The sequence below is a fragment of the Helobdella robusta genome, assembly GCF_000326865.2.
Source record: "Helobdella robusta unplaced genomic scaffold HELROscaffold_8, whole genome shotgun sequence".
NCBI classification, from domain to species: domain Eukaryota; kingdom Metazoa; phylum Annelida; class Clitellata; order Rhynchobdellida; family Glossiphoniidae; genus Helobdella; species Helobdella robusta.
In genome coordinates this window covers 1,810,016-1,836,967 of record NW_008705459.1, presented here as the reverse complement: position 1 = coordinate 1,836,967, position 26,952 = coordinate 1,810,016, and the positions used below count along the sequence as shown (strand labels likewise).

Sequence of the window (26,952 nt, the reverse complement as noted above, 5' to 3'; positions counted from 1 at the left end):
ATTTCAACCATCCCACACGAACTCTTGCCGTAACAGCGCTTAAACATTCTCCATCCGCGTTCAGCTTAACCCCTAAATAAACAAAGCTTTCCACTCTTTTGATACCACCACTCAACCCCGTCCTTGCGTCCGTCCGATTAATCACACCATGAACACATTTCTTACATTTGAACGTGCCTTCCACCTTTTTCAGTGCACCCCCTCACACCACTACATCTTTTATGCACCCATTTCTGACATCCTATACACAATATCGAGTTAGCCTTCACACTCCTGTCACATACCCCACAGGCTCGCTCCCCACCTTCCACACTCACCATTACCTTCGTTTTACCAATATTAACTTTTAACCCTTTTTTTTGATAACACTTTTCCATCTGTTAAATTTTAACTGCAATTCTTCTATGTTATCAGCCATCAAGACTAAATCATCTGCATACAAAATCTCAAATAACAACCCCTCCATTATGTTTCCACACACAACATCCATCACAATTGCAAACAAAAACGGTGATAGCACTGATCCTTGATGCACTCCTACTTTAACATTAAAAGCGTCCGACATATCCCTTCCGACCCTCACTTTTGTCTTCGCCCCTTCATACAGCTGCATCACAGCTTTAACAAGTCTCTCATTCACTCCTTTCTTCCTCAACGCCCATTCAATGACCTTCCTCGGTACTCAATCAAAAGCCTTTTTCTAGATCCACAAAACACATGTACAATCTTCGTTTTTTCTTTCTATAATTCTCCTGCAACATTCTCACTATGAACAACGCATCCACCGTTCCCATACCAGGCATAAACCCACACTGCATTTCATTAACTGTCACCATATTTCTCAACCTTCTCTCAAGCACTCTCTCCACTACCTTCATTCCATGCTCTAGCAATTTCACACCCCTATATGACCCACAATCTCTCACATCTCCTTTGCCCTTATACAACGGCACCAACACACTATGTCGCCAATCCTCAGGTATACCTTCATCATCCAACATACTGTTAGCAATTCTCATCATAACTTCAATTCCTATCACCCCACTCACCTTTATATGTTCCGCCGCCACTTCCGAAACCCCTGTCGCCTTACCTAGTTTCATTTCTCTAACTCTAATTTCTCTACTTCCTCCATCGTCACCTTCTCTATGGGTCCTTGTGTGACCGCGGATTCCACATCTCCATTCCACTCATTTTCTTCATTCATCAACCTTTTCATATGGGCTTTCCACACCTGAGCTTTTTCCTCCTCATCTATGCACAACTTGCCAGATCTATTCTAAACATATCCATTCCCTATAACATCTTTTCTATCCCTCATTGACTGTTTTGCTACTTTGAACATTTTCCTCGAACTCACATCAAATTTCATTTCCCTCATTAACCTATCTGATGCTTTCGTCATTGCAGTCGCCACTGCCCGTTTTGCAACCTTCTTAGCCTTCCTGTACTCAGACTCCGCCTCTCCCGTTATGTCCCTTCTTCACACCCTAAACCTCTCCTTCTTGACTTCCAAAACCTTTCTTATATCTTCATCCCACCTACACGTCTCACCATGCCTACACTTTCTTTTCGTCCATCCACATACTTTATCTGCCGTAGCCAACACACAGTCCCTATATCTCTCCCAAACATCTCCATCCTTACCACTCTCCTAACTTTCAGCCACCTTCACTTCAAATGCCTTCCTCACCTCTGCATCCTGTAACTTCCATGTCTTTCTCTGCCACAAACTTATCCTTCTTCCTCCTCCCCATTTGTTTTGATGCTACATTCATCACAACCATACTATACTGCAACATACCAGGTATCGCCTTCACATTCCTTACATACTTCCTATGCTTCGCCCTTACCAATATATAATCTATCATTGACCTATGCTCCCCTAACCTATATGCAATTAATTGTGCTGGTTTCCTTGTAAACCAGGTATTCCCCACCACCATGCTATTGCATCCGCCAACTCCAACACTCTACGCCCTTCCTCATTTCGTATACCAAAGCCCCATCCCCTATGTACACTTTCATATCCGTCTGCATCCGCCCCCACATGACCATTCAAATCACCCAACAACACCACAAACTCATCCAACCCCGCCTGCCAAATTTCGTCAGAAAAATCATCATAAAACCTATCCTTCTCCTCTTCCTTCCTACTTTGTTGCGGAGCATATCCTGATATATTACCCTCACTATTATTTTTCCAAACACCATCACCACCACAATTACACCATTGCTTTTCCGCCTCACTTCAAACACTTTCTCCCCCAACTCTTCTCTTACCATCACACCAACTCCTCCCGTACCTTTAGATACTATATATGAAACTGATATCAAACCTACAGGAATGATAGGTAATCGATTCTTTGTATGTCAGAGCTGCATAATAAAGAACCAAAAAAACTTTTGAAGTTGCACATGAAGCACTTACATTAGCCAAACAATTAAAAGGTTATAGTTTTTAATTTCTTTAATTTGATAATACAATGTATTATTTCAAATAAACGTTGTTAGTAAAATGATGGACATGGATCTGGTACAGTGCACTGAAATGCTTAAAAATGTGTTAAGTATAAAGAAAATTCTAGAATGTTTGGCTTCAAACAAGCAATGGTTGATGCTTAAAAATTGGCTGAAGTCTGAAACTTTGAGTCTATAATAAAATCAAAGGAGAGGGTGCTTTGAGGGAAACGCAATTTCGATGAAAATGCTGCCGAACCAATCCAAGATCCCGAGAAAAAACTTGAAGTGGAATTTTTTAATCCCTTATTAGAGACGTGTCTATCATCAGTTAAAGAACTATTTGAACAATTGAATGAATACGTAAATATGTGGGTTTTTTTTATTCAATTTGGATAATTTGCCCACAGGGTATGAACTTTGGAAATTGTGCAAAGAATTGCGATAAAAATTAACTGTTTGTTCAGTCTGATATTGATAGCGCTTTTGCTATCTGACAAACTAATAAGTGTTCAGCTTTTTATTAAAGATAAAATAGGTGAAGTGGAAGTTGTAAAAGTGAAAAAAATAACACCTTTTACTGTATTGGAGTTTATTAAAAAACATTTTTTTCAAGAATTATATCCAAATACATGGATTGCTCTGCCCATTCTTCTTACAATACCTGCAAGTGGGGAACGAAGCTTTTCTAAACTGAAGCTTATTAAAACATTTGAAAAACCAATCGGCTTAACTCTTTTGCCAAATTATCGATCGAGCATAAAATGAATAGCTGAAAATTTAGATTTTTCAAGCTTGATAAAAGATTTTGCTGACAAAATATCTAGAAGAGTTACATTTTAATAACTGTGATTAATTATTTTTGATTTAATTAGAAGAATTTGTTATTTGTTTAACAAAAACCTCTTTTATAAAATCCATCTAGTTGTATGGCATTGCTCATTTATGTACATTTCTTAAAAAAAACATTGGGGCATGTCTACAAGTTTTGCCCGACGTGTCAAAAAAGCTAAGGCCAGCGCCGTGCAAAGATAAACTTGTTTTATTACGTGTTCAACAATTTAGTTTAAATTGTAATGTTGGAATTTTTTTGAATTATGAATAAAATAATGCAACCGTTTTCGGGCCAATGTTTTAAGTAAAGTACGATTTTTCAATTCATATAAAGGACTCAATTTTGCGTAGTGCTTAATTTCAAACTTCAAGTTAGTCATGAATGGCATTCATTAAAAAAGTTTAAACTACAAATTTCTACAAAAATGTTTGCACGATTTTTTTGTTTGAATTACATTATTTATATTTTTGGTGCACAAAATTAAGCGACGGTTTAATAAGTCGAGTGACTCATTCACAAACCGATCATATTTGATGAAATTTATTCAATCTCTGTTGATATTTGTTCTCCAAACCACTAAACTATGGAATTTTAAAATAAATGATTCACATAAAAATTATCAATGTTTATTTCTTAAAATTTATTTATCAGTAATTGATTTTAATCTAACTTTTATGAAATTGTTCAAGTTTTTCATTGAGCTGATGTTGGTGGAGATGAGCAGACGTGGCATCAGAGCGATTGACGGAGACACTTGACTGGCTGATCATCTTCCACCTCCTCCTCCTGGCAACCATCACACGTCTGATGATCATGCAGTTGAGGCTGATGATCATCACGAATGGAAGGAAGGAATAAAAAATCGCGTCCACCCACGGCCAGTACTTTTGTATGAAGTCCTCGTGCCCTCCCGCAGCCATGCAGCGACTTTTCTTCACGGAAGAGCAGAGGTTCGTGCCTTCCTCGGTTATTTCGTACGTTGAAAACTCCTCCACGGACACCTCATGTTTTCAGAAATTCAAAAATACAATGAGTTAATGAAATACCATAAAATTAAATTTGTATCTTTATATAGAAAACCCGAAAATAAATACATTCATAGAAAAATAATTTTGTAATATTATTCCAAAGAATAATTGAATTAAGCAGTGCTTCAACCAAAAACGTCCGAAATATATTTATTATTATTATTATTATTATGAGAAAAAACATGGGCGAAGACAGAATGTCCCTATGCCCGCGACACAAAATTAACTATAAAATTTTAACACATAAACAATAATGTACATGAATATATGTTAATACGTTCTGTTCATACATAAAGATCAAACAAAAAATAAATAAATAAATAAACAAAATTATAAGAGAATAACTTCGATTATTAATTCAACTTTACATATATATACGCAAACATTTCTTCATAAAAATTCCAATTTCAACCATTCATATATATCTTCCTCTCTTAAAGACAATCATGTCAAAACAAACATTTATACCATCATCCATAATCTATAAACAGCATTCACGAATAGTCATCCTTTAACTCCGCTCTCCAATCGTATTTAAATTTAGCATTCATAAGAAAATCATCCAACTTTTTTTAAAACTCATTCAAATCACTGCAATTAACAACATCATCATTCAAATTATTCCAAATATTAATAGTTCTATTAACAAAATAATTTTTTCTTAAGTTCGTATGGAATGTCAGTGCTGTTAGCCTCATCTCATGTCCTCTTGTTCGTCTGGTGGCTCTCAATATTTCCGGCAAGCTTCGTTGGTCCTTTTCATTCAACATGTTAAACATCGTTATCAAATCACCTCTTATTTGTCTGTATTTTAGTGTTGGCAGTTGTAAAAATTTTAATCGGTCCTCATATTTCATTCCCTCACAGTCCTTGATCATCTTTGTCGCCTTCTTAACATTGCAATGTATATGCTTGATAAATTTCAAAGATGTATCAAAATTAACACCCAAGTCTTTAATTTTATCAAGGAAAAAAAGTAATAGGTGCGAGCTTATGTTATAATCATAATCATTATCTGATACAGAACAACCAAACGTCATCACAACACATTTTTCTTTATTCAATTTCACATCATTCTGCACACACCACTCATTCAAATCATTCAATCCCTCTGCAATACCACACTATCCCTATCTGAGTTCATAATTTTAAACAACTTTGCATCATCTGCATACATGTACATCGCAACACCATTTACATCCTGAAACAAATCAAATAAATCATTAACACACATTAAAAACAAAATTGGCCCTAGCACACTACCCTGTGGAACTCCATTCTTTACCTCACAATATCTTGACATACCATCATTCACTATTCACCACCATCATTCACCATTCAAATAATTATAAACCCAAGCAACCAATTTGTCATTCAACCCACATTTGTTCAACTTAACCATTAAATTACTATGTGACACTCTATCAAATGCCATTTCAAAATCAGTATATACTGCATTAATCCCATAACCTTTATCCACAGCCCTAGACCGTTCATCCATCAATTTTAACAACTACAGAACAGCTGATTTTCCCTTGACAAACCCAAACTGTTTTGTATTCAGCAAACCACTTTCAATCAAATGTGACATCAAAGCACCTTTATTATAGACTCCATCAATTTACATGTTAGGCATGTCAGTGCAACAGGTCTATAATTTTTAGCTTCCTTTTTATCTCCTTTTTTAGAAATGGCTATAACAATACTTTTTTTCCATACATTAGGTATGGCTCCCTATTCAAAAGACCTATTAAATAATGAACTTAAGTAATCATAAATAGATTCTTTACATTCAAACAATATCTTTGCACTAATGTTATCAGGTTCAGACGATTTACATACATTCAACAATTTCAGTTTATTGAAAACAACCTGTGGTTCAAAATCAATCACATTCATTAAATTAATTTTTTGCCTCACTTTATACGTTCTTTATTAATAAAAAAAGAGCTTTAATGTGGTCGTCACGAACTGCAGTTTTCATCATCACCATCATCATTATTTTGATAGCTTTTTAAAACGACTTACTTTGGTCGTCAAGATGAAGTGAGAATTCAAAAGCAGCATCAGCGAAGTCAGCGCCAGCATCACCTGAGTGATTAACGACATCTCTAATTAAAATTTCATAAAATTTTGGCTTGAGTGGACATCGACATTTAAATTTTTTTAATGTTTTTATTTTTTTCCATTTGTTGTTACGAAATGTGGGAAAGATAAATATTTTATTCAAAAATTAATTAAGTTTTTTTTAATAACTAATAAATTTAATGTACATTTTAAAAATCTTATTTTAAATTTTATGAATGATTCGAACTGTTCATTACTTTTCATTTTCTTCAATTTTGCTCATTGACATGCGTCATCAAACTCATAAAATCATCCGAATTTGTCAACACGCTGAATCATTTTGAATGACTCGTTAATCACTGATTGTAACTTTGCATCATTGCATTTAACGCAAGAAATAATTTGTTCTGATGTTCACGTTTTTTTAAATACGTGCAGATCAATGTTCGTGAGTTTGCTCTTACAAGGTTGTCAATGACAATGAAATTATTCAAACTAATTGTTTGGCCAACATATTTCCGCACTTGCCAACACAGTCAGACATATACATTACACGTATCTATCATTAATTAAAGAACTATTTGAACAACTGGTTGAATATGTAACTTGCGCAGTCAGACATATACATTACACGTATTTCATAATTTGAATTAATTGCGTCAAATGTTAAGTTGTTAATCCGATCTTTATTGAAAGTTTTTTATATAATGTGTAATGTTTTGATAACCATTTTGACGCTTTATAGCCTTTTTAAACCAATCTTTCAAAAAATTATTTCGAAACGATTTTGGAAATTAGAAAAAAAGGAACAGCAAAGGAACCTTGAGAGCAGTTCTCCTGCGACACATGGAAGCAGCCCTCAGTGGATGACAAACAGCGATGAATCGTTCCACAGTGACGGCAATGATCAGCCAGACTGACAGGTCACTCATCGAGTAAGAGAAGACATTCAAAGTCTTACAGGCCACATTCGACTGGTCCCTCAGCCAGCCTAAATTCGATCTCTCACCGATCCACAACTGCAACAGTCCCATCGTCAGCACCAACGTATCCACCACGGACAACACGGACAAATACGTGTACGTGGAAACTCTCCTCATCCTCTTACGAACCAGGACCGATAGGGACAAAGAGTTCCCCAGGACTCCGACGATGTAGATGATTAAAGGGATGTAGGTGAGGATGAAAGTGTTGATGTACGATGCAGTTGGTTCGTCGTAACTGGCATGTGAGATGTCATTGCTGTTGTGCGCCTGCCTTGGGTCTGCATGTGTTTGTTCCTCTGAGTTCAGCAGAGTGTAGTTGAATGAGTCATCGTTCAAGTGTTTGTGTTGAAAATGAAATACATTAGTGTATTTTGGGTTAGTTTCGCTATAAATATTTAATCCATCTGCAATTTCGTTGTATATATTGTCAACGTTTGTAAAATTATTGTACATGACATTTTGTCTTCTAAAGATAATATCATTTTCATTATAATAAGTGAAGAAGTTATAAAAAAGTTGTAGACGTACGAGATGATCAAAATTGTTGTTAGTCGGTTGATGACAAGAGTCAGTGAATTCATGATGCAAGAGGAATGTTCTCAACTTTTCATCGTTTCCATCAGTGAAGTTGAATGGAAAGTTGAGAAGATGTTTTGTGATTGTTGGGGCAAGTGTGCTTGGTTGCATTGTATCCATCATTGTACTACGTATGCGTGCTTTGTCTTCTTAGATCCATTAGTAATTTGCAATTGTCGAAGCAACTTTGTTAGAGTTTTAAACTTTGTACCATGATAACACTAAAATGGTTTTGTTAAGTAAACTGCAGTCAACTTTTGAAAGATTTCGACTTTTGTTCTACAGCTTTTAAGAAGAATTTGTTAATGTTGTAATTGTCTTCAATGTTCAAGTACATTGAACATCAATCAAATTCACACCAGCATTCTATTTGAGTTAACAACGTGCAACAATTTTAAAAACATTTGGTCGCTAGGGTAATAAAGAAGACGTGTCATTTTCCAGGTTGCTCGTTCGTATCTGCTGGGATAAATGTAATACATTAATTTTATTTTTTTCATTGAATATTTTTCTTATACTGAAAAATATTTAACAAATTTTAATTTTCAAGTTCACGTTCAGAAATTCTTATATTGTTTATGTTTGACTCGAAAAATAATAACAAAATTCACTATTCAATAAATTTTATGCTAAACTGATTAAATAACTGTAATTAGAGTGAAGTTTGTTTGAGGCTTGCTTAGCACAACAGATATTATAATGATAATCAGTATGCGTGTTGTTTATTATTATTTCGATATAAATTTTATTCAACTGACAATAATCAAGTTTGAAATAGCCAGTTTGAACAGATTGTAAAAATTTGCAACCCTATTGAAGCATTTAACGAGGATCATAACAATCAGTTCAACAAAAAATAATCGCACCATAACAATTTTAATTCACGGTGTCAGAGTCGGACAAAAAATAAAAATGATCTAATTCCTGTTTTGGAAAGTTTTCCGACTCCCAACTAACTGCAAAATAATAGTTACCAACAGTAACGTTACAATTTAAATAGCTATAGGCTACTGGCTTGCACTAAAGTAAAGGCCGCTTTTAAAAAACCTTTGAACTTGGTTGATGTAATCTGTTTCAGTGTAATTATTTTTTATATATTGCATATCTATGTTTTAAAAATATTAAAATTAGTTGGATAACTTTTTGCATATTTTAAACAGTGTCTGTTGTTTGGCTGCAATGTAAAAATCATTAGTCTTTATTATTGCAGCTCTGACATACGCAGAACCACTTACAATGTTACAAATATATTGTCAGAATTATGAAATAATACTGACTAAAAATACTTCAAAGTTTTCAACGCAAAATTTATTTTATATGGTGCAAGTTAATTTACTCGATAGGTGACGACGATTTTTTTTGTTTTGCAATTTAGATGACGTCATAAATTATTACAAATTATTTTAAAATTTAATTAGTAGATTTTTGATTAATTGGACATACCTTGGAAATTTTTATGTTTAAAAACACCCGAAACAAAATCTAATTTTGCTTTGATAAGGAAGAGTGTAGGAGAGAGACTAGGGTTGACTGGTTAGGCAGCTTCGAATAATCGGTGCCTATTCTGGTCCCTAAGAGACTTAATTCGTGATTCTATGCTCAGTGGCATAGTTTCAGAAACGTCTTAGGTTCTCAAAAAGAGTCCGCCTTGGGTTCACCAGTTAGGCAGCTTCAAATAATCGGTGCCTATTTTGGTATCTAAGAGACTTAATTCGTGATTCTATGCTCATTGGCATAGTTTCAGAAACGTCTTAAGTTCTCAAAAGTGGATTTGGTACGAGACTCTATGCTCATTGGCATAGTTTCGCACGCGTACTAAAGTCACACAATTTTTTTCCAGTGTTGTTCTGACTCTTGTTGTTTTGTGTTGGTTGTGCGAAAGCCGACCAGACTCGACGGCCCAGTGAAAACAGGCCAGGGTTGTGCAAAAGCCGACCGACTGACAGACAGGCCCAGTGAAAACAGGCCCTTGGTCGTGCGAAAGCCGACCGACCGACAGACAGGCCCAGTGAAAACAGGCCCTTGGTCGTGCGAAAGCCGATCAGACTCGACGGCCCAGTGAAAACAGGCCAGGGTTGTGCGAAAGCCGACCGACTGACTGACAGGCCCAGTGAAAACAGGCCTTGGATTCTGTGAAAACGAATCCGCCTCGTTCTTTTGTTTCTTGTGCTATTTGTGGACATAGGGTTCTTTGCTGGATTCTATACTCATTGGTATAGTTTCACACGCAGCTTGGAATTTCTATAGGCTCCGATTTTTGTAATTTTTCCGCATTCATTTTATTTATTTCTTGGAGTTGTAACGACATCACTATCGGTTACACACGTCGAGGTTGTACGATTAAACGGCAAGAAACATATCCCAAGTCGAAGACCCAACAAGAAGAAGTTCTAATTCCTGTATTCCAGTTTGTTCATTGACATTTTACATTATTATAGAGTTCATTTAGTTCAATTCCTTTTCATTTACTTCTGTCGATTAATAAAATTGTTATCGAATATTTTTACGCGTTCGTGTGTTACTCAGTAAAATCATATAATTCGAAAAAGCCCAGTGCCACACAGGACCGGTCGAACTCACGATAAAAATATACACAAAATTATTGTCGGACCATAAAAAAATTCCCTGAGGAAAATAGAGGAGGAGATTAACTCACACAACCAGTTGTTATTTCATAAAATTTACGACAATATATTATCTATATATCTTTTATTATGTTCTTCAAATCCTCATCTTCGCCACAAAGGCTGTTTATCCTTTTCACACGACGTACACATGTATTTTATGTGCACGCGCAAGCACCGCATCATTTACGCTGAGTATATGATAGCCATTGAGATGTTTGACTCAGCGAGCATTTGAACCACTGAGCCATCTCACCAGCCAACATGCGACAACTTACGTCGACTACCCATTTACCAGCCTCTAAAGGATGGACGGCTGGTTGACCGGGGGTCGGCTACTCGGATGAACCTTTAGAAACTGCAAAATTCGAACCCGGGTAGATGGACACGCTAACCACTCGGCCACGAAAAATGCCAATTATTTTTTGTTAATTTTATTTCAGAACTAAAACGAAATATGTCTACATTTTCTTTGATAGCACATTCAGCAAGATTCACAATTTTTGCGTTCGGGTTGTGCTAATGTTCAAATTTGTTGACATCTAGGTAGATGCAACTATAAAATCAGTTTAAAAAGTAATCGCTCTACTCTCTGCGGTTTCTGAAATTTTCGACACCGACCTCTATAAAACCTTGGATGATTTCAGACTCCCACTCCGGTTTCAACTCTGGCTTCTATTGTCGTTAATAAATCAATGTTCAATGAGAATGAGTCTATGCTTCAAATGTTTTCACTGTAGGAGAGTAAATGTTACGCAGTAGAAAAAAATTATTTAAACTTCACAGTCCATCAAAAGTTGAAAAAATTTTTAAGGACGTATCGCGAATTTTTATCAGTTAGATTTCTTGATTGTAATTTAAAATAAATATGTACTAGATTTAGGTTATAAATATCCCATTAGCAAATTATATATTTATTTCGTTATATATAATTATATATAGTAAGAACATGGCATTTATTCTCAGTTTGTTTTGGAAAAATAACAATAAAAATCTTAAAGAAATTTATTTTGACTTCATTTTGTTTAATTGACAAGTTTAGTCTTTTTTTTACAACATTTGGGTTTCATTTTCTGACATAAAACCTGGTTGTAACAAATGATTTCCGTTTGTAAATAAAATAAAAATAAAACATTTAACGAAGCAATTTATGCGTTGGACAATAGTTTCTAACTTAATTTTCTTGTCGGTTAACATTTACAAAAATTTCTAAATTGAAATTTTTTTGAAAAAGAGAAAGTTCCAAATGAAACTTGCCTAATGGGTTCAATACTAACAATAAAGTTGAAGTTGCCTTATAAGCTATCTAATTTTTAAACGTATCGAACCTTTCTTGAAGATGTTCCCTGGCGACCACCAACTTATTGTTCCAGCGTATCAAATAAATCCCCTTTCCTGTAAGCAGCCATAAACATGGCAATGTTTTTTTTTTACTTACGCTGCTGCAGTTTATCCAAATTTGTTTCTATTGTTTGTCTCAGAAATATAAAAATGCTGTAATTCACCAAATTAAATTGATTTTTTTTAAAGTTGTAAACATTTTTTGTGACAATTGTTGGTGAGTTAATAATACAATTTATAAAATTAATTACTAATTTAAGTATAAACTCCAGGATTCACTATCAAAACATTATTTTTCTAATTTTTATATGTTTTTATTTTGAAGAAAACTAAATAGGTGAAAATTTTTGTTTGGGATTTTAAGTGAAAAAATTTGAAAATATTTTACTACTAAGCTATAAAGGGTAGTAAGAGAAGTAAAACTAAAACCAACTGAACATGCGGTTTCAACTGCATGTCACGACGTAGTTGCATGCAAAATTTAACAGGACGCACAGCTGAAAGTTTGGATATGTTTCTATTCTTGTGACCAAAAATGAAATATTTATTCTTCAATCCTTGATAAAATCATGGCAAAGAGTTTTTTCAAACTAGTAAAACATGTGAAAACAAGTTTCAATTTTATTGACACATTTAGCTTTAGTAATTTAATAAAAAGTTTTAGTATCTTGTACTCTTTAAAAAGTTTCAAAAGTTTTTAAAAATTAGGATATAATAAAATGAATATTCGACGAACAAGGATTTCTATTTTAAGCATTCATCCGCTTTAATTTTTAAATGTATATATTTTATAATAAAAATGTTTTATTAAAAATTAAAAATTGCTTTAAATTGAAATGAGTTTGTTGCAAAACTTTTTTTTTTAATTATTTAATTGAAATTCATAAAATCAACATTTTCATTTCCAAAATTATCCTTAATATTATTATTGGATTTGTTTCGGCAAATATTCTTTTTTGTTTCTGGAGGGAGTTTGCAACTTTTAAAAAATGGGGTCAAGACAAAACGTTTGCAGTTATTTTTTCCCAAAGATTTTAAGAAAAAATAATATATTACCGGAACGGTTGTTATACTCTTTGAAGTTGGCTCCATTTTTCATTTTCATTGTCATCGTCATCAATTAGCTATTAAATTTTCATTTTATAGATTTGTATTAAATTTTCAAAAGGTACCTTTTGAAAAGGGTAACATTCATTTTGCCCGGTTGTCCGTAGAACAATGTGATATCTATATTGCGCTGACGTGCAAGGGTAAATGTTGCATTTCTGAAGCTAAATTTTATAACTGTGATGACTGACTGCAAGTTTATTACGAAAACAATTAAAAGCAACATAAAAAATTGAGGACGACGACATCCTGATAGTTTCCATCGTGTCGACAGTCAAATCTTCATATCGTCATCGTTCAGCATGCTAACAATAAACTGCTGCATTGTAGACATCACATTCAACAACTACTTTTATGCCTCTCAATAAAACAACACGTAAATGTCTACTGGTAATTAAATGTTGCCTATGTACACACACACACACACACATACACATACACACGCACACACACAGTTTTACACACACAGACACACATACACACCCAAGGACACCACACAAATAAATGTGAATAGATTTTATAAAATTCTAATTCATTTTTCCTGTGAACCAATTCACAAACGAATGTTTTCAGAAAATTATGATGAACTGCATTAACTTTGGACTGGGTGGCACAAGCGAATGGTCAGCGTGTATTGATAGCATGTGTTGATTTGTAAACAACAACGTAAAAATAACTAAGTTATTTGTTAATGTGCAGTGAAAAAGACCTTGCAGTCAGAGTTTTGAAACGGAGCTAGAGCAGGGCAATCGGAGCAACGATATTTTAGTCGGAGCGTGAGCGAAGCCGGGGCACATTTATTTTGAGTGCTCCATGCTCCGATAATAAAAATTATTATCCGAAATATTAGATTGAAAAATAAAAAATAATTATTTATGAAGTTTATTATTTTACAATTAAATTCAAAAAATTCATCTTTAAAAAAATTGTTAGGAGTCTTTCATGGCAACGGCTTCCGTTCATCAGTTTAACTGTACCAATAAAACAATAAAAAACTTTTTTTTGTTAACTGACTCCCACCTCGAAGTAAAGAGCGGAGCGTAGCAAAATTTTTTAAGCTGGAGCGGAGCTGGAACGGAGCAACTCAAAAAAGTACTTGCTCCGAAGCCCTGCTTGCAATATAATTGCAATCAAATCAGTGATACCTAGAAAATAAGTTGAAAGTTTTCAATGAAGAAGGTTGTGACCAAGTTATACATCGATAGTGATAATATGAGGATAGAAATGAAGATGATAAGTATAGCAATTAAATAAAAATAATATGTTCTTCAAATCTGCAGCAAAATAAGTTTGTTATATAAAAAATTTATGGATCTATATATGCCTGAAAAATAAAACCTGAAAATATAACTTGGATGACTTTAAAACTCTTATTATAAAAATCATTTTAATAAAATAATTAAATTTCTAATAAAAGTCACGCAATTCTGTAAAAATAACAAAAAATAAATCTGGGTTCCTTAATTTTTAGTATCTTTTAAAAGATCATCAAATAAATCGAACTATTTTGACAAATACAAAAATTATCAACTGACAAACGATTTTAAAATCCCAAATCAGTAACTGCATTTATAAAACTTACGTAATAATTAAGTTAATAAGCGAGCCGACGAAGGATGTTGCGTGTGTATTTTTCCTCATCAATTTTTTTTGCTTCTTTGTCGCAAGCGGACAACACAGCAACACCTCAAGACATGCCTGTCATCTCGTGTGCGTGCAAACATTACATCGCTTACTTAAGATGGAAACCAACGAAACATACAACGTGGATGACGTCCACTTATGCAGCGTTCGAACGGAGTAACTGCGCATAAGTTTTCAATATAACATTCAAACATTTTGATATTTTTATAAAACTAGCAAATTTTAGCTCAAAATTATTATATATCTTAAGGTGATTTTAACCATAACCGAAATCCAATTAAAAGATAAATTTTGAAAGCACATTCGGGAATTACTGAGTTTAAGTTTGCTGGCAAGGCATAAAAATGAGACATAAAAATTTTAAAATTTCTTCATGTACAAAATGGTTGATTGGTGTCAGACACCTACAACTTACACATGGGCTCTAATGTATGATTCCTTTCTTTACGAGCTGATAAATTCCTAACAAATGTTTATTTTTAAATACAAAACCACGATCTTTAGATCAGAGCTAAACCAGTCGGATTAATTTTTTCAAACGAGTTAAAACTGACGCAATCTAGTGTTGTTAACGTAAAATGATTGGTATCCATTATATTCATGAAGCAATTGAATATGACGTATGGTGTAATTACTAATTAACTCTCGCTTGTTAGTTATTTTTTAATTAAAAATGTGTTTTACCGGATCTAGAATCAAATTTATTTACGTTATATTTTGGAAATTGAAATAAATTTTATTAACTTTTATGATTTTGTTTCTGAAATAATTTATTTTTTAGTTTCATGAATATATTTAATTTTAATTCTATAAAAATGGATGCAAGAAATGTTCTGTTTCAAAGTTAGACTTTATTCACGTCGTGAGATGCACAAAGTGAATTTAATAAACTTTTTTCAAACTTCTTAGAAAATGCATTTGAGCGAAACAACAAACAAGCGAACATTTTCCCTATAGCAATAGAACGTTGAACTTTGTGAAACACGCAGTATATTGCAAAAATTAGACACCGCCGCACGCCATTCCACCCATGACAATGCAACCAAAACCAACACTGGGTGAGATATTAAAAAGAAAAAAAAATATTGTCCGACAAAAATGTGCAGAGAATTTCGTGACACAAAACAATTTTTTTTAGAAAGTATGAAAACACACCACACACACACACGCACATACACATACGTAATGTTTAGGATGCATGCACCAAAAGAAAAATATTTTTAAATGCAAAAAAAATTATTGAAGATCTCAAAAACATTCCTCTTCACATTTTTTTGCACGTGACAAAACAGCATGCGACAATTGTGTGCAAACTTGTGAATGACTATCTTATACTATCTTATTTGAATTTAATTATTTAACATACCTACTTGTTAGCAGCTTGCATGTGTTGCTATGAATGTTTATTTATTTATTTTCATTTTCATGCTGTATTTTTAGCTACAGAAACTCCGATCAATATTTTTAGGACGATATTTCATTACAAAACCCAAAAACTGATTTTTCGTACATTTCATTTATAACAATAACTTAAAGAAGAGTTAAATAATAATGCAAGATGTAAACAGAAAAATTTTTAATAAAGATTAATAATCGAAGTTTTTATCATCATAGTTAATTGTCTAATATTCAATTCATTGTGGTTGCAAGCCATCAAATCAGCCACCACTACATGTGTCATAATCTTAATCCTGAGTTCCGAAGAACTCCTTGAAAGGTTTTATGGCGATCAGTTTAATAAATTCATTAAACATATTTAGATTTTTTTTTTAAAACACACAAACAAAAGTTTAATATGCTGAATTTTTGTTATACCTTGAAAGAAAATTGAATCTTTGAAACGATATGAAACATCAACATGCCACAAGCTTTTCGATAAAGGATAAAAATAAGATGTGGCATGCCTAGGATATTTTTGGAATAGATATATTGTCATTTATAAAAAGTACATAAACTTTTTCATTGTCAGAAGATTTTCTAGCTCACCGCCTGCAACCAATGCAGCGAAAATTGAGTTTATTGCAAATGTTTGAAACAGTAAGACCACAAAAGAAAAAATTGAAGCAAGATTAGTAGAGAGGTTAGTAGCGAGGTTGAAGTTGTGAATTTATGTGGTTTCGATTTGAATCATTAGCGATCGTGCGATAGCGAGCGTATTTCTAAGATTAGTAAATACTTTAGTGTTTTTGTTACTGTTGGCATATGTTGATAAACGTTTAAACAAGTTTGTGAACAACACAGAAACAAAATTTAACGGCAAACTTAACCAATGTAATTAACCATACTAGCAACAGCTGTTCGAAATCCGAACATCATTTCATTAGCTTATTCAGCTACCTACAATTATATTAACGATTGCAAGTCTATTCTTTTTAGGCGCGAAAGCCCCGATAGTACAACTGGAAAGTAAGGTGATATTTGCGCGTTGCCGGACTTAGACCAATTTTACGACATACCTGCAATGTATTAATAAGACGAGAACATTTAATAGTGATATTTAAAAAACAAATGAAAAAAAGTAAAAAATAGTTAACATATTTTTTTTAGTTTTATTTTTTTATTCAGATTTGAATTAATATTTTCATTTATACTTTTAGCGAGTTTTATTGGCAAGAAATTAAAAATTGTTCAAAAATCATACGTTTTATGTCAGTCATAGTTTCTAATGCGATAATTATTTTTAATAACAATAAAATTATCAACGACAAACGAATCAACAATGCAACAAAATGGATGTTTTTGATTGGATGAAACTAGAAACTTTTTGTGAAGTCTTCAGACCGCTTCAATTCATGAAAAATTTTCAAGCATGTCATGAATATATTTTTTGATAGTCCTATGAGTCCTTCCTTGTTTACTTCAATGAAAGTTTTTTTTATAAGTTTTTTTTATACTTCAATGAAAGTTTTTTTGTTTACATTACTGATATTTCTTTGCAGTGGTTATATCACGTAGTACAAAGCACACTGTGAACTACAGCACGGATATATAACATGTAGATGATAATTTAGGTTGAGAGGTATAAGTAAATGTAGGTTATATATAGACATATGTTAAAATAGTTAAGTAATTATAATGATAGTTATGTTATAAAAGTTATATGCAAATTTACAGACATAAAGAAGCTTAATATAAGATAATTTAACGTATAATTAATTAAAATACATAATATTTTATATAATAAAAACGAAGTGAAATACATTGGGGACTGATTGGTTAGAAAGAGTTAGACAACTAGTTAAGCTCTAGGGAGCAAGATCTCCTATTATATAATAGGCGAGCACATAAGTTAAAGAAAGTTATCCTTTTGACACACTTAAACACTTTTCGACAATCTATGCATTATTTTACCTTTTACATTTTAATTCTCAGCTTACCTTTTGATATTTTGTTATATAAAATATGTTTAATTACAATTATAATAATAAAAATAAGATTATCGATATTGCGTGAGTCGTTTCTCGTTCGATTTTGATTATTAAACTTTATAAAATCCCAAACACACTTAAGTTGCCAATAAAATTCATCTATTATTATTTTATGTACACAAAAAATTTCGAGTTATTTAACGTTGAGGGAGCGAGTTTACAGAAACAGAAAGAACTTCCCCAAGAACAAACTATGCTGTTCGCTCGGTAACCGTCGTAGAATGGTGAAGAGCGAGCAATATAACCATATTGTGCATGCTCCACCATCATCTGGATTTTAGAACACAATTGTAGCGGTTTATTATTACTAATATTGTTATAACCGTCACAAATATATTCGCTAGAGACGCTTGTGTCACTATCGCTGCGAACGCAGAGTTAAAAGAGGAACTACATGTGCACAAATTCATATAACATACCCGATTTAATTCACAAAACTGAAACATTTCTCTCTGAAATTGAAAAGTGGTCTAAATTAAATAAACTCTCTGTCAACTTAAAAAAAAAACAAAATTCATGATTGTTCCAAATAAAAGAAATACACCTATGCATAACATAACTTTAAAATTGAACAACGAGGAAAATAATGAACAGAGCATAACAATAGTTGATAGCTTTAAACTTCTGGGTGTATGCATCGACAATAAACTTAACTTTAATGATCATATCGAACTAGTTCTAACAAAAATTAATATAATTTTTGGCATAATGATAAGAATTAAAAAATTTTTAAATAATAATACTAAAAGACTACTTTACCAATCATTAATTTTTAGTCATTTTTACTATGGTAACCTAATATGGGGTAATACAAACATTTCAACACTTAACAAATTATTTAGCGCACACAAAAAAAATTAATTTTCTATTTAAAATCGATTATTATCACTCCGATTACAATATAGTTAATAATAATAATATCTTATAAATTTTTGAAATAAATTCCTATAAATCATCTTTATTATCATTTAAAATAATCAACAATATAACATCTACAACTGATATAATGTTAATTAATACGATTAAATTTATAGCTAACCCAGCATTGACAGAACTAACAATACTAATATAATTAAGCCATTAATGAATTTAAATAAAATAACATCCAGGAACTTTTGTTATTATGCACCTTATAAATGGAATAATCTGCCACAATATTTAAGATTAATTAAAAATCTAACAGAATTTAAAAAGAAGTTGAGAACATTTTTAAATTGTTTAAGTTAAATGTATTAATATTTTATTTTTAATTTTATTCATTTTTTAAGTTTAAATGTATCAACGTTTTATTTTTAAGTTTATTCATGAAAATTTAAGAACATTGAAAAATTTAAAAGACATTTATTTTATTCATTTATGTTGTGTTTTTGTTTGATTTTTTTGAGTACTTACAATGTTATTTCTTGTTTATGGGAGTCAACCTAGATAAGCATTTATTGCTAGGCTGACTCTTTCACTTTTTTTGTGAATAAATGGAATTAAAAAAAAAAAAAAAAAAAAAAACTAGAACCTCCTGACAGCGAGATATCTACGACGTTCGAGAAGCGTCGGTAGAACGGGCATTTAAAGACATGCCAGATATTGAATGGTGGCTGTTGAATATTTGATATTAGAAAGCGATTGGTTGTTGGTATCGAAAGCGATATTTGATATCTGAGAGCGTTGCATTTTTATAGTATTTGCGATAAAAGTTAATGAATTGGTATTCGGAAAGCGATAGTTTCTGAACGTTAATTTGATAATTTGTGAACATTAACGTTGATCATTGAATAATTAATTAATTGATTATTGTTTTGTGAAAAAATAATTCAATAATTTAGAAATTACATTGTCACTAATTTTCACAGTTTTAATTTTTAATATAATAGATTAACAGGCTGAGGTGGGAGTAAGTTGAGGAGGATGCCTGTCAAGCACGGCGTTCTAAAATTCCCTTGGCTTGATGTACACAATAAAAAAGATACTAAATACGTATAAATATTATGCAATTGAATGAAATAAATTAATTAAAAAGTAATTATTAATTAAAAAAAATTAAAAATTTTCAAAAAATGAATAAATAATTATTTATAAAATATAAAAATGTGAAAATTGTAAAATTCGGTAAGTGGGAAGAATATTTGTTTTTGGAAATTTTATGAAGTAGTGGTTCTTACACAGACTATAATCTTCTGAACCACTTTAAACCCCGTTAATAATAATAATAATAATAATAATAATAATAATAAAGAATGAGGCCAGGTTCTAAAGCGCACTGGAAATGTGCGCGGACTCCTTCGAGGGCATGCATAGGTATTCTAAATCTATTGGTAAAGTTATATCCGCTGGAATAATAAATAAATTGAATTATTGAATAATTATTGAATAATTAATTAATTGTAAAATTTAGTTTTGTAAATAAATAAATTTTATTTATTGAAATAAATTACAAGTAATTATAATTATCTTGGTTATTTTTTATCTTTGTTATATTGTAAAACCGTAAAATCTGATTTGACACCGTTTTACAATATATAAGCAATTAGTAGCAAAGTTGAAAGTTGAAATGTTAAATTTTTATGCATAATTGATCATCGTGCGACATCGAGCGTATTTACTCAATAAGTAATTCAGTGCTTCTGTTACTTTTGGTATTTGAATTGACGTGCAAATAAGTTCGTGTTTGAAACACTGGTGTTTATTTTTCAACAACCTACGGAATATTGATAACTTGATAAAATTGCAAGTTACAGCAATACTTATACAAATTAAAATGACGCTTAGACAGATTGTACAGATGTTCACTCAGATAGTACAGATATTCATCCAAATTGTACAGATGTTCATGCAGATTGTACAGATGGTTATACAAATTGTAGAAATGGTTATACAGATTGTGCAGATGTTTATACAGATTGTACAAATGTTTACACAGATTGTACAGATGGTTATACAGATTGTACAGTTGTTTATACAAATTGTACAAATGTTTACACAGATTGTACAAATGTTTACACCGATTTTATATACGCTTATGCAGATTGCACATGTCTTTACACCAATTGTAAAGATTTTTACACCGATTGTACAAATATTTATACCGATTGTTCAGATGTTTATCCAGACTTTGCAGATGGTTTTACATATTGTACAGATGTTTATACAGATTGTCCAGTTGTTTACAACAACTGTACAGATGTTGATACAGATCGTACAGATGTTTACACCGATTCTACAGGTGTTTATACAAATTCTAAAGATGTTTTTACAGATTCTACAGCTGTTTATACAGATTGTACGAATATTTACACCGATTGTACAGATGTCTACACAGATTTTACAGATGTTCTTACAGACTGTACACATGTTTTTACAGATTGCACAGATGTTTACACCGGTTGTACAGATGATTTTACAGATTCTACAGATGTTTATACAAATTGTTCATATGTTTATGCAGATTTTACGGATGTTTATGCAGATTGTACAAATGTTTACACAGATTGTACAAATGGTTATTCAGATTCAAATTGGAATTCCTCATCACCGGCAGATTTTTGATGGCATAATTCGTGACAATAAAAATAAATAAATATTGGCACAAATGTTGCAAAAATTAGTTTTCGCAGTACTTTTATTCAACAAACCAAACCTATCCTTGCTGGTTATCGTTGCTTGTTATCACTGTTTGTTATTGTTGTTGAGAATTTTGGTAATTGAGTGAGGCGGTGCGCTTAATAAAAATATTTTTTTGGAAAATTATATAAAAATAATGTTATAAATACAACGCCCCATATTTATGACAATAATTATCTATGGTACGCCGTATTGTAAAATGTCTATGCGTTGCAAAAAAGGCCGTATAAATAGGACGACATACGAAACGATGAGATGTGTTTACAGAAAGTTACGAAGTGTGACAAGTACGAGTTGAAGTGCGTGTGTTTTATAAATTGAATTCGTTTGTTTACAAGTGTACGATTATAAAATAACTCATGATCATGCGGCCAATGATATAACACGATCGGTCTATGAGGGAATATCTTCTAACGAAAAAACCATACCAGAAACGGTTAGAGTCACCAATTAGTATATCGGCAAATCCACCTACGGATGATGTCGACAGCGACGCACGTGATATCGGGACCGCAGATAAAAACTGCGAAGCACGTGGTATTTGTGATGCACGTGATATCAGCGAAGCACGTGGTATTTGTGATGCGCGTGATATCAGCGAAGCACGTGTAAACTGTGATATACGTGGTGTCTGCGAAGCACGTGACAACGGCGAAGCACGTGACAACCATGATGCACGTGCTGACGTACAGAAAGGTAGTCATCACGTTGACGAAGAGGAAGACGATGAAACAATGATACAGATTACATCAATCCTGATGACGATTGGGAAGCAACCGGCAGATTGACAAACGAAGATAACGAGTTGAAGGAACTCACATGATCAAATGATTCAAACGACGGAAAGTTTGGCGGGCAACACGAAGAAATATTCCCAAGGGTGAAGGTCAAAGTTGTCAACAGGAACATAAAGGAATTGAAATACCGAAACAGGAGCATACAGACGAGATTAAAGAACAGGAAGATAAGAATGACATAAGAGTGAAGCAGATGCTCAAAGAGTGCCAAGTAAAGACGGAAGAAAAGGAGCAACAGCCCCAAGGTAATTTCACCATATTGTTAGCAAAGTTCAAAAATAAAAGTCGAGTTGAACTGAAAGAACTGCGAGATGAAATTGAAGAACCAAAAAACGACTCAAAATTAAAGGATGAGTAGGCTGAAGAACAGAGCGCACAAATTGATGACCTTCAACTATTTATGAATCGAAGGCATGCAAAAAATGAGTTGAAGGGTTGGAAAAAGTCGTGCCAGGTTGCCACCTAGATCGACGACATGGCGTATCAGGTACGAGAACGAGGTAAGCCTTAGATCAAAATGAAGATCGTACATCTGAACCGGATGGCCCCTTTCAAGCCGACGGTAAAACTAAATCTGTTCGGGAAGGAGGGAGTAATGTTATAAATACAGTGCCCAAAAAGTATAACAATAATTATCTATGGTACGCCGTATTGTAAAATGTCTATGCATTGCAAAAAGAAGGCTGGATAAATAGGACGACATACGAAACGATGTGATGTGTGTTTACAGAAAGTTACAAAGTGTGGCAAGTACGAGTTGAAGTGCGTGTGTTTTATAAATTGAGTTCGTTCGTTAACAAGTGTGCGATTATAAAATAACTCATTTTGTAATTATTTGTTGATAGTTCGGCTTCTTTAATAAATTCGTCTTGGACAATTTATCGTTCGAGTTGATTCTTATCGGATATACGAACTCTACGATTCTCAGTTGCAAACATCCCCAGCAAATTTATAACAATAATAAGCTACGTAAATATCATTGAAAAAACCCAATCGAATAACCTTAGATATTGTTGTTCTCTTATTTACTGCTTCTACGGCCCTACCAATGGAATCCTACAATAATAACTACTAGAAAGTTAACATCGCCTAATATTTTCTGTCAGCTTTCAGGTGAAGACTGTACATTACAATACGATGTACACGGCCCGCCTCTCGTGAACTTCATTTAGTTACGGTCGCCATTGTGTTTCTCGTACATAAAGTTCTTGTTTTCTTTAATATTCTTGAAAGCGTGTTCGTAATGTTAAAATATAACTTGAAATATTTTTATAATTACATTATTTTTAAAATTAATTTACAAAATGGTTAATAAATGTTGTGCGATGAACTGCAAAACAGGTTAATGATATCGGACCAACTATTGTTTATTTATTCAGTTCAATTAAAATTAATTTATTTGTTATAAATATTATTTAAGTAGTTATTTATTGTTTAGTTATATTTACCATTTGTAATATAAATATTAATTTTTTTAAATTTCTAAATTTTGATCATTCTCTAATTTCCTAATTAGGTTACGACAATATTTGTTCGGAGAACGTCACGTTACATCGTTTTCCAATTGCACAACGCCGATATGTTGCAGAAATGGATAAAAGCAAATCCAAGAATTGGGCACACCCTACAGCCAATTCGCGAATGTGTTCATTGCCTTTCAAACCCGATGATTTCATCAACTAAAGTCACAACAAAAACGTCACTCGTAATAAAAATAGCAAATAAAGTTTTATTAAAAACGCGATTGAAAGATGATGCTATTCCATCAATTTTTCAAGATGTTTCGTCGTACTTGAACAATTCAAATGTTAGCAAACCAAGAAGTGGAAATGCCTCCAGTGAAAAAAGACAAACACAATAATTCTCTAATAAAATTGGAGAAAAGTTTTCTAATGGATGATGATATTAGTGAGTTGGGAATAAATGATATAAAAAAATTATTGCAAGAGCAATCGTTACCTAACGAATTTATTATTAATGTTGTTACTTTTGAAAAGGTTGCAATCTGATGACTTAGAGTCAAGATTTGGATGGTTCAGGCAACTGTCTGAAGCTAACTATTACTTGTCAATGAGACAAGTACTGGAAAATCACAGAAAAATTTGTGCCATCTCCTTCTTCAAGTATTTGCAGTTGTCTTTAGAGGAATTTAAATTAGTCAAAAATCCTTATGATTTTTCTATGGATAACTGTTTGGCAGATGAGATCACGACAATGCTTCAGATGGATGCATCTCCTTCAAATGATGACAAGATAATTATTTTTTATGTGAGTGGAGCAATAGCTTGATCTATTAGTAACATAAACAAATGCAGCAATTGCAAAGAAATGCTCGTAGAAAATGATGTGATCCTTTTACCATTAACAGAAGCTCCTTCATCATTCCTGGATTTTATAAACAGGGCTGGATTGACAAGACCCAGCACACCATGCTATGTATACAGTGTGCACTGATGGAAAATATTTGAAGAAATAAAAGAAAAAAAACATTTTAAACAAATTTTTAAATTGTAAAAATCATGTTAATTTATTTGTTTAAATTGCAGAAAGATCTATTTATGGTGATTTAGATGAAATTTTGTATAAATATTCTAGTTATTGTGTGAACAATCATAATATTAACGAGCAGATTGCTAAACAATTTTTCAATTGTTCAATGAAAAATTATGTGAAATCATTTGAAGACAATATTAACTGTTCCATAAAAACATAAAATTGATAAATTGTGTTCAAAATAAAATATTTAAATGCTTTACTTATTGTTTTACAATCTAAAATGAATATAATACGTTACTCTTCAATAAAAATATCTAAAAACTATAGCTATCAATGCATATACCATGCTCCAAACATTCGCCTTCAGATGTAATGCTCACAAACATGTTATCGTTCCAGTAGTTATTATTGTAAGATTCCATGCCCTATCATACATATTTGCCCTATGAATATATGTTTATATATGCTTATGAAGCAGTTATCGTGTGAGGTTCTGTTGTTGTGTGAGGTGCTGTTGTTGTGTAAGCACATGTGCTCTTGATAACAACGTTACTGTTGTTTCAATAATTAATTCTACACAGAACATATTAAGAAACATAATTTAAATCAATGGCTGACCAATCTGTTGAACATTAACAACAACTTTAAAAATTTAACACAGGTTGACAATTATATTTAATAAATTATAATAAATTAGAGCAATGATAGTAATTAAATTACCACTATCACGTTTAATTAAAAATTGGATGCTGCTCGAGAACTTATCCAATTTAGATGAACAAATAATAAAAGAACGGGTGTATTGTGTTGTATTGTATGTTGAATTGCAAAGCATTACTATTAACGACACTCCATTTTTCAAAGTCATCCACAAAGACATAACTAATTAATTTACTTTTTAATTCGATAATCGAAACTGACACTAATTAATTTAAGGTTGCAAATTTTTATAAATTGAAAATTACAGTGTGATTCTAGTACAAACATCAAAGCAAATGTTTTGTTTAGGCACGACAAAAGCGGCGCGCAGTATGTGCGGTGCAGAAAGTGTGTATGAGTATTACGAAATTAATATTGTCTGCTTTTGTAGAAAATCTATCATCTTATGAACACGGGTATGCAATAAGAATGAGCGCGTATGTGTGGTGTGTGTTTCTGTGTGAGTGTGTGTGTGTGTGAGAGTGTGTGTGCACAAACATAATCCCTAATGATTGAAACAAACGATTGAAACTTATCTGGCATGGTGGTTCAATATTTACGATACCCACGACTCTGATAACTGTTAATACTTTCCATTGTTACGTATTTTCTGATAACTGCTAATGCTTTCCATATTTCTCGTTTTTATGTCTTCATGTTTCTTCGTGCATTTGAGTGTTGTGATTGTGTGGTGGCGGTCGGTGGCTGGCCGTCAGGTTGGTGTTTTTGAGGTGAAAATAAATCACAATCACCAAAAGTCAATAATCTCCATAAATGAATGCTTACACTGAAGACATTTCGTTATTAAAAAGGCAATAGTTGTTGCTGCAGAAATTATTTTTGATATTTTTGTGAAATTTTTCATCTGCAGTTGTGAATGTATGAAGGGGATGCGTAGTTGTTGTTGTTTGTGTTTTGTTGCGTTGGGGATATCTGAAGACGTTCACAAAGCAGCAGGACCACCTGATCTTCTCAAGTGAAACAAATTAGAAACAATAAAATATTCAACCCAACTTTGACCTTCTAAACATTTCTTTCTTTCATAGAAATAATGTGCGTGCATATTGAAACATTTCTAAACGCATTTAAACGCAAATAAAAATTAATATTGCATAAAAAGATTGAACAGGTTATAAAAGTTTTATTTATTTTTATAAGTAAAAGATTTGTGTTCATTAATAAAACATTTTTTGTTGAAAATTGATTTATATTTGTGATACTCTGTGATACTCTATTATAAATCACGCAA

General features: G+C 32.5%; 4 protein-coding genes across 4 annotated transcripts in view; 2 read left to right on the top strand and 2 right to left on the bottom strand.

Annotated features, from left to right (window-relative positions):
- The window catches only part of HELRODRAFT_189698 (hypothetical protein), a gene marked incomplete at its 5' end in the record, with an annotated part of 10,953 nt that extends 2,881 nt beyond the window's left edge, over positions 1-8,072 (bottom strand). The window contains 6 exons of the mRNA XM_009032064.1: positions 1,805-1,890; positions 1,944-2,098; positions 2,158-2,339; positions 3,966-4,296; positions 6,352-6,414; positions 7,212-8,072. Coding sequence (XP_009030312.1) covers positions 1,805-1,890; positions 1,944-2,098; positions 2,158-2,339; positions 3,966-4,296; positions 6,352-6,414; positions 7,212-8,072 — 1,678 coding nt within the window. The remainder of the gene's footprint in view (positions 1-1,804; positions 1,891-1,943; positions 2,099-2,157; positions 2,340-3,965; positions 4,297-6,351; positions 6,415-7,211) is intronic.
- A 1,701-nt stretch (positions 8,073-9,773) lies between these two features.
- HELRODRAFT_165495 (hypothetical protein) lies at positions 9,774-13,009 on the bottom strand (the record flags this gene model as incomplete). Its single annotated transcript, XM_009032063.1, has 3 exons — positions 9,774-10,121; positions 11,198-11,251; positions 12,974-13,009. 3 exons carry the CDS (start codon positions 13,007-13,009, stop codon positions 9,774-9,776), a joined length of 438 nt encoding a protein of 145 aa, XP_009030311.1.
- A 7,347-nt stretch (positions 13,010-20,356) lies between these two features.
- HELRODRAFT_165494 (hypothetical protein) lies at positions 20,357-21,636 on the top strand (the record flags this gene model as incomplete). The annotated part of the gene is made up of 2 exons (XM_009032062.1): positions 20,357-20,410; positions 20,860-21,636. The coding sequence occupies 2 exons, from the start codon at positions 20,357-20,359 to the stop codon at positions 21,634-21,636; spliced, it is 831 nt and encodes a 276-aa protein (XP_009030310.1).
- A 470-nt stretch (positions 21,637-22,106) lies between these two features.
- HELRODRAFT_165493 (hypothetical protein) lies at positions 22,107-22,866 on the top strand (the record flags this gene model as incomplete). Its single annotated transcript, XM_009032061.1, has 2 exons — positions 22,107-22,407; positions 22,559-22,866. The coding sequence occupies 2 exons, from the start codon at positions 22,107-22,109 to the stop codon at positions 22,864-22,866; spliced, it is 609 nt and encodes a 202-aa protein (XP_009030309.1).
- Between the last annotated feature and the right edge of the window lie 4,086 nt (positions 22,867-26,952).